A 13802-nucleotide genomic window follows, 5' to 3' on the forward strand; every position below is an offset into this window, starting at 1 on the left:
CAGATCAATTGTGTGATTGGATTGAGGAGTTCCTAGATAACAGAACGCAGCATGTCATTCTCAATGGAGAGAAGTCTTCCGAAGTAAGAGTGATTTCAGGTGTGCCGCAGGGGAGTGTCATAGGACCGTTGCTATTCACAATATACATAAATGACCTGGTGGATGACATCGGAAGTTCACTGAGGCTTTTTGCAGATGATGCTGTGGTGTATCGAGAGGTTGCAACAATGGAAAATTGTACTGAAATGCAGGAGGATCTGCAGCGAATTGACGCATGGTGCACGGAATGGCAATTGAATCTCAATGTAGACAAGTGTAATGTGATGCGAATACATAGAAATATAGGTCCCTTATCATTTAGCTATCAAAATAGCAGGTCAGCAACTGGAAGAAGTTAATTCCATAAATTATCTGGGAGTACTCATTAAGAGTGATTTAAAATGGAATGATCATATAAAGTTGATCGTCGGTAAAGCAGATGCCAGACTGAGATTCATTGGAAAAATCCTAAGGAAATGCAATCCGAAAACAAAGGAAGTAGGTTACAGTACGCTTGTTCGCCCAATGCTTGAATACTGCTCAGCAGTGTGGGATCCGCACCAGGTAGGGTTGATAGAAGAGATAGAGAAGATCCAACGGAGAGCAGCGCGCTTCGTTACAGGATCATGTAGTAATTGCGAAAGCGTTACGGAGATGATAGATAAACTCCAGTGGAAGACTCTGCAGGAGAGACGCTCAGTAGCTCGGTACGGGCTTTTGTTAAGGTTTCGAGAACATACCTTCACCGAAGAGTCAAGCAGTATATTGCTCCCTCCTACGTATATCTCGCGAAGAGACCATGAGGATAAAATCAGAGAGATTAGAGCCCACACAGAAGCATACCGACAATCCTTCTTTCCACGTACAATACGAGACTGGAATAGAAGAGAGAACTGATAGAGGTACTCAGGGTACCCTCCGCCACACACCGTCAGGTGGCTTGCGGAGTATGGATGTAGATGTAGATCTAGATGTAGATAGGCAAGAGTATTCCCGAAATTTCATTACTGTACATTAATTATTTTTTGGTATTGCGATTTTTTTTCCGTCAGTGTAGATAAATTTCCACTTCATGAGAAAGAAGTCAACTTTAATCCCGAATCGATTACTTATATGAAACTGTGAAGTCTGGTAAAGTTTGCGGAGTAACAATGGAAATAAAAAGAACTGAAGTAACGAAGAAGTGAAAGCTGAATACAAAAGTTTTCCGTGAATATACAAGAAAGTGAATACATGTCAAGCTGTGAAGAAGGTCAGGGTAAGGCAGTGCTCACACAACTAATTTCGACAGTCTGTGAGTTTACATGGGAGTTCATGACTCGCTGTAGTTTGACATTTTCCAAAGACTCATTCGGTATGATACTCATTCTCGGATAGTTTACCTGGCAACGCACTGCCCGCGTGAGGCATAGATCAGGGTTCGAGTTCTAGCATAGAGTCATCGAAAAAAGGTATTTGGTTTGAAAATCAAATTATGAAAGCTGTAGAAACCTCTTTACCAATGTACCATTTTTAATTTTACGAATGAAGACTAATTTCTAACGTGTATTGCTTGATCCTGTGTATTTCACATTATATGTTACAACTACTAACGTTGACATTGCCTTCAGATCACGTGCGCTTTGCGTCCCCTTTGTTGCGGAGTGCCCGTGGAGCACAGAAGCTACTTGGGCTGCCTAAGCAACAGGGGATTTAACTTAGCCTCTGGCGTGTGGCAAGCATACGAATGACATGTACAAAACATTGCGTCCACATGCAGATTTGGTGATCGTGTTGTAGATGCATAACCAAAACCACAACAAGAGGTCTTAGATTATACTCATGCTATAAAGCAGATTTCTACAGAAGGGGAGACGCTACTCGTCTGGGGCAGATGGCTTTCGTCGTAAATAGTACATGTGGTCGCACTAAAAAGTGTCTAGGGATGCCAAAATTTCAGGTCTTTCCTTGTGCAAGAACCACGCAAAAAATGAAATATCTCGGTTCTTTTTGAAACAAAATTTATGTTGCTACAATACTGTTGACGATAGTTCACTTGTGCAGTGTGGTGTAGTTGTTATAATATAAGCTCGCTATTGCGAAAAACAATGTTCCAAATAAAATTCAGAATAAAATAGTTTTGCCGATGAAAGTAAGTCGAATTTAGTCAACGACCTTTCCAGATAGATTAATTTGCAGCTTTATTACGAAACGTCAGTTGTACACTGTTCGTAGCTTCCTTGGTCGTGACTTACGGTCTGATTGTAACACAGATCGTAGCACACGCGAGGATGGCGTATTTTCGAAGACGGGCCCGTATACGATCGGAAAGTTCTGTGACTTATATTAATTTCCACTCATCTATATAAGTCCCCCTGCACACCAGGAAGACTTGAGGCGCTAGTCTGTTCAACCGATCTTTGGTACCCTTTTTGCTGTGTTGTCCGAACAAGACACAACCACACAACCACGTCAAAAGCACCACAGGCGCAAAGATGCGAGCTGGTCCCAGTGCTATAGACTTTCCACTTGCTCGAGTTCCAGCAGCGTTATGAGCAACGCTGAGGCTGAAGATACCGACTTCGCCTCGGCTAATTTCCGAGCGAGTGCAATCCGCGAATGTCTGGACGGCAACGGACAGAAGTGTACTTGGAAGACAGAAGAACAGATCTCGCCCACTAGGTTATAGATCATCGTCCAGGGCTATCTTAGACAGGGAATGTCGTTTAGTGAACTCTTAGAAGTGAACAGACAGTTGTTGTAAATTACATTTGTTATGTACTGTCAAGTTCACTTACGATTCTTTGCACTTAGCAGTTGCCGGCCATTTTGTGTTATATTAGATGCAGTAATGCAGATTTAATCATTCAACAAGTGACAAAGATAACTAAACCTTTTTAACTATTAGTGCGACTTTGTTACTAGTTTGTCGGAGTGCTGTAGAACTTTCGTTCTTCTATCCTGTCACCTGACCCAGGGGTATAGCTGTGTAATAGCGGCAAGGAGTAATTGTCTTAGCAGTGTACTGCACCATAAGCCGTTTCACGAACTCACAAACTTGGCCTGCACAGCACTGGCGACGAGGGTTTTCAAACCCTTTGACAGCCAATTTTACGTCGAAAACGTTAATCCACGGCTGTTTTAATTAATTTCTTAATCAGAAGCAATAATAGGAAAAATATTTCCCACAGTTTCGTTTTCAAAGGGGTGGGATGGGGGTAGTGCATACAGGATTAATAGTAAGTACCTCCAGGGTTTCAGAAGACGAGTGCGCAAAAACCACAAGACACACTGAAAACAGACACACGTCAGTGGACGGAGTATCATTCCAAGCTCGTAAGCGGCACTGTAGGTGCTAAATAAGGGCTTCGCCTGTGATGGGGCAAACGTCAAAACGTGCGTGCACTTCACTGAGACGTATTGTCTGGGAAGATACGACACCGGCCCCCTTTGCAAATCTGCTTATTTGGTTTCCGACTTACACACACGAACTGATTTATTGCGTCAACAGGGAGCGGATGATTTGTCTACACGTTCTGGTATGCTTACTCCTTAGTGCAACTACGATACGGCAATATAATTATAAGATTTCTACAAACCATTAGCCGGCTGCCGTCAGCCAGTGGGATGCAGCAAACTGCCACTGCTTCCCTGATAACTTATCGTGTCACACATACGTCCCAGTCGTCGTAAAACCGTTAAATAATTTGTATGACTGAACAAGATGAATACACGGAAGCGCCAAAGAAACTGGTATAGGCATGCGTATTCAAATACAGAGATATGTAAACAAGCAAAATGCAGCGCTGCGGTCGGCAGTGCATATATAAGACAACAAGTGTCTGGTGCAGTTGTTACATCGGTTACCGCTTCTCCAATGGCAGGTTATCAAGATTTAAGTGAGTTTGAACGTGATGTTGTAGTCTATGCACGAGCGATGGGACACAGCATCTCCGAGGTAAGGATGAAGTGGGGATTTGCCCGTATGACCATTTCACAGAGTATCCGTGAATATCAGGAATCCGGCAAAACATCAAATCTTCCCCATCGCTGCAGCCGGAAAAAGACTCTGCAAGAACTGGACCAACGACGACTGAAGAGAATCGTTTATTGTGGTGGAAGTGCAACTATTCCGCAAACTGCTGCTGATTTCATTGCTGGGTCATCAACAAGTGTCAGAGTGCGAACCATTCATCGATGTCGGTTTTCGGAGCGGAAGGCCGATTCACGTACCCGTAATGACTGCACGACACAAAGCTTTGCGCCTTGCCTGGGCTCGTCAACACCGACATTGGACGTTTGATGACTGGAAGCATGTTGTCTGGTCTGACGAGTCCCGTTTCAAATTGTATCGAGTGGATGGACGTGTAAGTGTATGGAGACAACCTCATGACTCCATGGACTCTGCATGTCAGCAGTGGAGACTCTGTAATGGTGTTGGGCGTGTGCAGTTGGAGTGATATAGGACCCCTGATACCGTCTAGACACGACTCTGACATGTGATACTTATGTAAGCGTCCTGTCTGATCACCTGCCTCCATTCATGTCCATTGTGCATTCCGATGAACTTAGACAATTCCAACAGGACAATGCGACACCGCACGTGTCCATAATTGCTACAGAGAGGCTCCAGGAACACTCTCCTGAGTTTCAATACTTCCGCTGGCCACCAGACTCCCAAAACATGAACATTATTGAGAATATCTAGGATGCCTTGCAACGTGCTGTTCAGAAGAGATCTCCACCCCCTATTACTCTTACGTATGTATGGACAGCCCTACAGAATTCCTGGTGTCAGTTCCCTCCAGCAGTACTTCAGACATTAGCCGAGTCCATGACACATCGTGTTGCTACACTTCTGCGTGCTCGCAGTGGCCCTACACGATATTTGGGATGTTTCTTTGGCTCTTCAGCGTATATAGCACAAGGGCCTCCTTGTACGGTAAAGTGTAGTTGTTATAATTTCAGTGCATTGTTAGAAACTCCTATTTTGTAGACAGTGAAATGTAACCGAGTCCCTGTATGAATTGATATAACTGTTGGGCAGAGTTGCGTGTGCTGTTTCAGCCGGACAATTGACAGGTGTTGAGGGAGTAAGAGTGCCTCTGTGTGTGTGCAGGTACAACGCGACGCGACCTCGTTTCAGCGTGCGGGACTTCCAGGAGCGGCTGAACCGGCTGTCCACCAGCACTGCGGCGCCGGAGGCCTCTGCGTCAGAGGCCACGGAGGCGGCGACTGCCCCGCGCTTCTCTGGGCGCACGCGCGCCTCTACGGCCGCCCCCGCAGACCTGGAGGCGGTTCGCCCCCGGCCCGCTGCCCGCGACCCCGCCCGCGTCAACAGCGCGCGCTACAGGGCCTCTAGTGCCCCCACCTCCACCACGGCCGCCACGCCCTCCACTAGGTACTGTACGCACGCCACGAGAAGTTGCAGCATCTTGTAGGCGTGTCATGTGGCACCGAAGCTACAGCCTCAACTATCAACATTGTTGTTATATGGGGGTTGATGTGTTACGGATGCGCACTGAGCATTTTCCTCTTATGTAATGAATATAAGGTCCACCTGTTATGCAAACAACTGTTTTTTTTGTTTTTTCGTATAAATCCAAACGTCTTTCCACGCTTTTGTGCCAACGTCAGTGGGTATCCCTTATTCAGTTCTGGAAAATGTTTTAATTTAATTATATTCTAACGAAAACCACACCTAAAAACAGTTTTTGCCTCTTTTTGTTATTATCTTCGTTTTTCTTCATTATTGGGTGATGTACAACTCTATAAATTTTTGGATACTGCAATTAAATGGTGTTGCCGTGAATAGGGTTGGGTATTTAACAAATCACTTTACTTCTAAACGTAATTTTGTTGTGAGAAAATATTTTATGACTCTGTTTTGCAGTTAGTTATAGTCACCAAAATATAGTTGTGAAATACTTTCGCACAACGAAATTACGTTTAGAAATAAAGTGATTTGTTAAATCCCGAACCGTACACACAGTAACATCATTTAATTGCAGATAACAGGTGACAAGCTACCAACACCAAATGATTTGCAAAGAGTTCTACTTAACCTAGTAATTGAGAAAAATTTAGGTAATAACAACAGGAAAATTGTCTTTGGGTGTAATTTTCGTTTGAATCATACGTACATAAAACATGTTTACATTTTACAGATCTGAATAAAGAATATCCACTGAAGATGATACATAGGTGCTGAAACACATTTTGGTTCGTATGAAAAAATAGAAACAAAAGAGTTCTTTGGATAACATGTCGTCCTTATAACTAGTAATTCTGCAAACAAGGCTACTACGAAGGTTGCAAAACCAAATGATGAATACTTGGTTCTTAGCCTGATTCTAACTCCTCACGGAATGGACATCTACTACTTCAAGTAACTACTACTACTACTACTACTACTACTACTACTACTACCATAGTTGCACGAAGAACAGTCGGTAATTATCTACACTTTCGTCATGACACACATCCATAACTCTCACACTGCCTTCTGCCCATGCTCTCTTACTGTTGGTACCACTGCAGTAATGTACGCACAGTACGTCCCTGACCTCTGTAAATGACAGCTTAAACATACCTGTTCCACTCGTAATTTGCACCGAAGAGGAACAATGAGCAATGGTTCGATTTGTTAGGTCGTGAGGGGTAAAAGGGCCTGAATTCATTTTAGATTTTCAGGACAATGCGGAGACAGTGCCGTGTCACATAGGAATATTTATTTGCTGATCGAAACGTTTAAAAGTGATCGGAAGAATGCGACACATGAAGAGGAGCAGGACGTCTGTTGACGTCAACCATGGTCTAAAAGATTTAGCAAGCGCAAGGGATGGGCTTAGCTGATGGGTGAGTTACCAATGATATGATAGGTGAAAGAAATCGCCGACGGGGAAGATATCAAGCATGAAGGGATGGAAGTGGTTCGCAGGTGTCAGCGTGTCTTCGATTACCACCACAGGTCCCATGCAAGCGCAGGAGAATGTCTCCTATAGCATAATACGCTCTCACCAACCTGCATCAGTGGCCTGGTGCACGTTCCGAGCCACCGTTCATCTCGATGACAGGGTTTGTAGAGACCATCATTGAGCTAGTGTGGCAAAAATGTGATTCACCCGAAGAGCCGACACGTTTCCATTGACCGACGGTCGAATCCCGATGGTCGCAAGCCGACTGCAGTCGTAACTGACGGTGTCGTCGAGTTAGCATGAGAACACGTAGGAGTGATCTGTTGCGGAGCTCATCGCACAACAATGTACGATGAACGGTGCGCTCCGAAACACTTGAGCGTGCACCAGCACTGTGCTTTTTCGGCTGAGGTGCCACAGGTCACCATCTATACTATTTCACAGTGCAAAATATGCCTCCGAACCGCACTTGCTGTGAAGAGTAGTCGTCCTACCATTAGCACCTACGGGTAGTCTCACTATCCTTCTACCTGTATCTCTTTCCGTAGATGTAAATGAACATCCGTCCAGCTCCGCCGTTGTCGAGGTACTCGTGCACAATCTATGCGTAATAATAATCCGTTCTTTCTCAAAGTCGCTTATCTCAGTGGATTTCCCCATTTGCAACCAGTGTCTTCGCTAGGGCGATCCCCCGTCCACGTCTGCTCCGGTTACATACATGACCGCAGCGTCACCAAGCGGCATCCAGCGTCGCGGTGGGCAGTGGTCATAATGTTTTGGCTTATCAGTGTGAGTGCTTATATATACAGAGTGGTCCATTGATAGCGACCGGGCAAAATATCTCACGAAATAAGCATCAAACCAAAAAACTACAAAGAACGAAACTCGTCTAGCTTGAAGGGGGAAACCAAATGGCGCTATGGTTGGCCCGGTAGATGGCGCTGCCATAGGTCAAACGGATATCAGCTGCGTTGTTTTAAAATAGGAACCCACATTTTTTATTACGTATTCGTTTAGTGCATAAAGAAATATGAATGTTTTAGCTGTACCACTTTTTTCGCTTTGTGATAGATGTCACTGTAATAATCACAAACGTATAAGTACGTGGTATCACGTAACGTTTCGCCAGTGCGGACGGTATTTGCTCAGTGATACATTAAAATGGACCGTTTACCAATTGTGGAAAAGGTGGATGTCGTGTTGATGTATGGCTATTGTGATCAAAATGCCCAACGGTCGTGTGCTATGTAAGCTGCTCGGTATCCTGGACGACATAATCCAAGTGTCCGGACCGTTCGCCGGGTAGTTACGTTATTTAAGGAAACAGGAAGTGCTCAGCCACATGTGAAACGTCAACCACGACCTGCAACAAATTATGATGCCCAAGCAGCTGTTTCAGCTGATGTCGCGGCTAATCCGCACATCAGTAGCAGACAAATTGCGTGACAATCGGGAATCTCAAAAACGTCGGTGTCGAGATTGCTACATTCACATCGATTGCACCCGTGCCATATTTCTACGCACTATGCACTATGGAGACGACTTTGAACGTCGTGTACAGTTTTTTCACTGAGCACAAGAGAAATTACGGGACGATGACAGATTCTTTGCACCCGTTCTATTTAGCGACGAAGCCTCATTCACCAACAGCGGTAACGTAAACCGGCATAATATGCACTGTTGGGCAACGGAAAATCCACGATGGATTGGCGGGTTAATGTATGGTGCGGCGTCATGGGAGGAAGGATAATTGGCCCCCATTTTATCGATGTCAATCTAAATGGTGCAATATATGCTGATTTACTACGTAATGTTCTACCGATGTTACGACAAAATGTTTCACCGCATGACAGAATGGCGATGTACTTCAAACATGACGGACATCCGGCACACAGCTGGTGTGCGGTTGAAGCGGTATCGAATAGCGTATGTCACGACAGGTGGATTGGTCGTCGAAGCACCATACCATGCCCCGCACGTTCACCGGATCTGACGTCCCCGGATTTCTTTCCGTGGGGAAAGTTGAAGGATATTTGCTATCGTGACCCACCGGCAACGGCTGGCAACATGCATCAGCGCATTGTCAATGCATGCGCGAACATTATGGAAGGCGAACTACTCGCTGTTGAGAGAATTGTCGTTACACGTTGAAAGTATGTAACCAAAATTTTATCATTTTATTCTGTGAAAGTATCAGTGATGAGATTTTTCTAAATTAATTATTCAGCAAACCTGCATCTGACTGCGTCTGTGAACTTTTTCTTGCACTCCTCCATTTTGCCAGAAATGAAACATGTATTTGACTCAGCAATCAAGTTTAAGAGAATAATGCCGTTTGTGCACTGGCATTAAGATGGTACTGGAGAATTAACTTTTGGCCCTGATGTTTACTTGGTTCTTTCATCGGTTGGTAACTTTCGTTTACTACTCATTTTCATATTCAGTACAAGCAAAGGATGTGGATTATGATTCAGGCTATTAGATTTAAACACAATGTTGACCTCAATATATATATTGTTAAAATTTTAAGTCATTCACAAAACCTACTATTTCAAACATTTTAATAGTGCGAATCACACTTACAAAAAATTTTACATAACGCTTACTGCATCAAACTTTGGCCATAAAAATCCTAACTCTGAACATTATCTAACAAAAACCAACTTGAAATGATTTGATATCTTCTCTCATTTACGTGCTAAAGTTTAGTCAGGGGTAGCGACCTAACTTAACGCTGTCACCACACGTCTGCTTCCTCCGGGCACCTAGCTGCGACACCCAGTTTTTTTTTTTTTTTTTTTTTTTTTTTTTTTTTTACTGTGCGCGCCCGGCCCTATTAACCATCAAAGATCCTCCTACTCAAAGATATTATCCTCGCTCCACCTTGCGATTGGCAACTACCGACTATTTTCTGGAGCTACCCTGATCAGACCTTAGCACATACCTTTAAACGTATTGCCAAATGCATTGAGGTTGACGGACATGATTATGAGCATTCATTGCATTAATGAGGTATTTGCAGGTAATCACGCTGTAACAGCATGCGTTCTCAAAAACGATAAGTTCACAAAGGTACTTGTATCATATTGGAACAACCGAAATAAAATGTTCAAACGTACCTACGTCCTGTATTTTAATTTAAGAAACCTACCTGTTACCAATTGTTCGTTTAAAATTGTGAGCCACACGTTTGTGACTATTACTATCACAAAGCGAAAAAAGTGATCCAACTGAAACATTTATGTTTCTTTACGTACTACACGAATACATAATAAAAATGGGGATTCCTATTTTGTAAAAACGCAGTTGATATCCGTTTGACCTATGGCAGCGCCATCTGGTTTCCCCCTTCAAGCTAGACAAGTTCCGTTCTGTGTAGTTTTTTCGTTTGACGCTTATTTCGTGATATATTTGGTCCGGTCACGGTCAATGAACCACTCTGTATATATTGGATCGATATGTCTTGTAAACATCTGGCATGCTTTGGTCATCACAATTACACTCAGAAGTAGCCTTTGCATTTGTGAAGTAATGTTTCTACTTGGCTCTGCCTGCAGGTACAAGTACAAAAGCCGCTACCGGTCGACGCTAAGCACGTCCACAACCACAGAAGACCCGACAGTAGCGACGACGGTTTCAGCGCCGACGCCGTCGGCCATCGTCTCGCGGCCTTCGCTGCGCACCAAGGGCATCTTCTCGGCGGTGCGGCCCAACCCGCTACTGCGTACCGCCACCAGCGTCGCCACCACCACCACCACCAGCACGACCACGACGACCACCACCACGACGCCAGCCGCACCCACCACAGTCGCCGCCGCTGCCGACTCAGCCAACGAGACGCCGTCCGCTCCCTCGGCGCCTTCTGCTCCGGGTGTCTTCGGCGTCAGGACTGCGCAGCCGGCCGTCGGCGTGGACGACGAGCAGTCTCAGTCGCTCAGGATTGCCGAACTGACTCTGGCGGCGGGTCCGCGAGCGCCCAGTAGCGCCGCCGTCGCCGCCGCCGCCACGACGCCCGCGCCGCAGCCCCCTCAGCAGACGACGGACCTACTGTCGGCCTACTGGGCGCAGCGGGAGCCTTCGGCGCCGCCTGCCCTCTCCACGCACGCCTCCCCGCACTACGCGGCCGCTGCCGTGGACACTGACCACCCCAGCTCTGCCGCCACCCCCGCCACGGCCGCAGACTCCGTCCCGGACCCGTCGTCGACGTCGCACCAGTGGAGTGACGACGCCGTCCCGCCCACGCAGATGATCGCCGACCTTACGTCATCCGCTTCGGCCTCAGACTTCTTCCAGAAGTCCGTGCCTTCCCAGCACTCACTGAGGATCACCATGGCAACCGACGATCCCATCCTGCCACTCGAGGCCTTCTTCCCCTCCTGGGGTGGGAAGGAAGACAGCAACCGGCGGTAGCGAGCTAATCGTTCTAGCTACCGCCGAGAGACTTCATCGTAATCACCGTCATTGTTCACTATTATTTATTTTTCGATAACATTTCGGTTACGACAAGGATTATTTGCTATTTGAAATATTTATATGTAAATCGTGTACAGGATGTACCGTAACGATAGCGATAATCTCCCAGGGGTTGTAGAGTCTCCTTTGAGGAACAAGTCGAGAATGGAGATCCATGGCAGGAAAAGTCACCCATACACGCTGCGATGCATCGAAGTGAGAGGGACCAACGCCTTCCGCGAAGCCGCCTCTTCATTTAACATGTACATGTAAATTCTGCAAGTCGCCATAGGGTGTATGGCAGAGAGTACTTTGTACCACTACTAGTCATTTTCTTATCTATTTTTGGAAAACATTACTGAAACAACCAGCAACTTGATTAGATAATTAGAAACAGTAATCCGTCTTGATCGCAAATTGTTATCAAAAACTAAAAAATACAGGTGAACGGTAGCCGGTTTCGGTCACGTCTACATCATCATCGGACTATTTCTGTGTAGTGCAAAAGATTACTCTTCTTAGTGAATATCAGGTACCAAAATTATAAAGTCTATCTACACAACACGATCATAAGAAACTAGAAAAACGTTTTTAGAGTTAGGTGGTAACCAGAGACGACAAGCGGAGCACTGCCAATTGTTGGGGACACCCCAAGCAACTGCTAACTACCATCAAAATGGTATCGTTATAGAAGAGAAGCTCTCTCCCACGCTTGCTGCATGACATCATGAATTCCAGACACATGGTCTGATGATGAACTAGGTATAATCTAAAGCGGTTAGCAATGACAGGTAACCTCTAGCGTTTAATAAAAATTTGCCGTCAAGACTGTAATATGAAATTTCCTTATCTGTCTCCAATCGCAATTGAAGTGAGAAAAAAAACGACTCTTACACGGTTCCGTATGAGTATTAATTTCCTTCATTTTGTCTTCACGGACCTCGCGCGAAATGTACGTTGGCGGCAGTACAATCGTTCTCCAGTCAGCTACTAATGGTGGTTCTCCAAATTTTCTCAGTAGTATTCCTCGAAATGAACGTCGTCTTCCCCCAAGACGAACCTCAGGTGAACTGTCGAAATGGGCTTCACAGCACTCAGTTGGTTAGATGGGATCGAACCCATTTGCATCTGCGACAACAACATCGCTGATGTTCTGTGAGAGTTAAAAGTCGCGTTTGTTCATAGTCTAACACAATGCGTTAATCCCTACGAATACGACGTTTTGTAGCGCCGTTGGTAGACAATTTACAGGCATGGATTCCCGTCCTCAACTTGTTCCTCGAGATACCCTCTATGAACCTTCCAAGTTTTTCGGTATCATTTTGTACACATTGTTTGACTCAAATGTGTGGTGCTCAGTGATGTACTGTCTTCAGGAAAAACAATCGAAGGGTTAATTTATTGCCAATCATTATGTGATTAGTTATTGACAGCGTTATTTGAACGAAACGGGGGTAGGGTTAAAGTCTCTTGCAGACAGCATGTCTTTCATACATTCATAAGCAAGAGTCATTTAAAAAGCATTTAATGTGTTCGGCTAAAAGCATTACCCGCACACATGTGGACTTAACAAAGACGTCATATTGTGGTGTGCTGCGGAATTTGTTTTGGGCCACGGAACGTACTGGAAGCTTTGTTTGTGTAATTGTCATTATCTATTTATTAGTTTACGCAAGTATAAGAAGGAGATTCAGTGCACATGTGATTCATCCATACCATCCAAGTATCTTATCGCTTCCTTTTTCAGAGTAAATTATGTACAACTATCCAATCTTTTGTATTTAAGAAATATTTATCAATAAAACCTATGCTTTTTATGTGATGTGTGTAGTCAATATACCACTGATGTGAAACTTTGTTGACACATCACCCACATTTCCAGTCTATGCTTCCTAACAATGTGTGAACACGTAATAAGATAACTCTGTTGGATTTGATAATTCATTTGCTACGTCACCACTTCAGCATAATGTAACTTAATTCTTAACCTAGGGTAGTTGCGTATTATCGTATTGATGGGATGGTTTATTCGCGAGGTCTGAAAGGTAAGCATAGACCGCATGGCAGATATGCGCAATCCAACAGTGAAATTTTTGATTTGGGAGGTGATGAACAGATGAATTTTTCGCACCAGGCTGCCACATTTAGAGAGATAGCGTGCATTATTAGGCCTAACTCCCAAGCTGACATAAGACACACTCACTACCGGCGTTTAACCAATATCTAAGGACACCAGGGAACGAAATTATAGATAGTAATCAGATAACATCCAGTGCAGCATATAAATGCCAAGAAAGATAGACTGGTCCTAGTAAATTAGAAAGCTAAATATAATAAGAGAAACATCCCATTTAAAATGTACACAACACTTAAAATAATACATTTGTTGGTGCACCAACAAATATTTCCAAATGC

The 13802-nt window shown here is 44.6% G+C and overlaps 1 protein-coding gene across 1 annotated transcript in view; it reads left to right on the forward strand.

The window, feature by feature from the left end:
* Positions 1-13204, forward strand: part of LOC126267322 (mucin-5AC-like) — a 209093-nt gene extending 195889 nt beyond the window's left edge. The window contains exons 7-8 of the mRNA XM_049972422.1: positions 5138-5419; positions 10493-13204. Of these exons, the coding sequence (XP_049828379.1) occupies positions 5138-5419; positions 10493-11345 (1135 nt within the window). The 3' untranslated portion in view covers positions 11346-13204. The remainder of the gene's footprint in view (positions 1-5137; positions 5420-10492) is intronic.
* The last annotated feature ends 598 nt before the right edge of the window (positions 13205-13802 follow it).

The sequence above is a fragment of the Schistocerca gregaria genome, chromosome 4 (genome assembly GCF_023897955.1).
Source record: "Schistocerca gregaria isolate iqSchGreg1 chromosome 4, iqSchGreg1.2, whole genome shotgun sequence".
In the NCBI taxonomy this organism is placed as follows: Eukaryota; Metazoa; Arthropoda; class Insecta; order Orthoptera; family Acrididae; genus Schistocerca; species Schistocerca gregaria.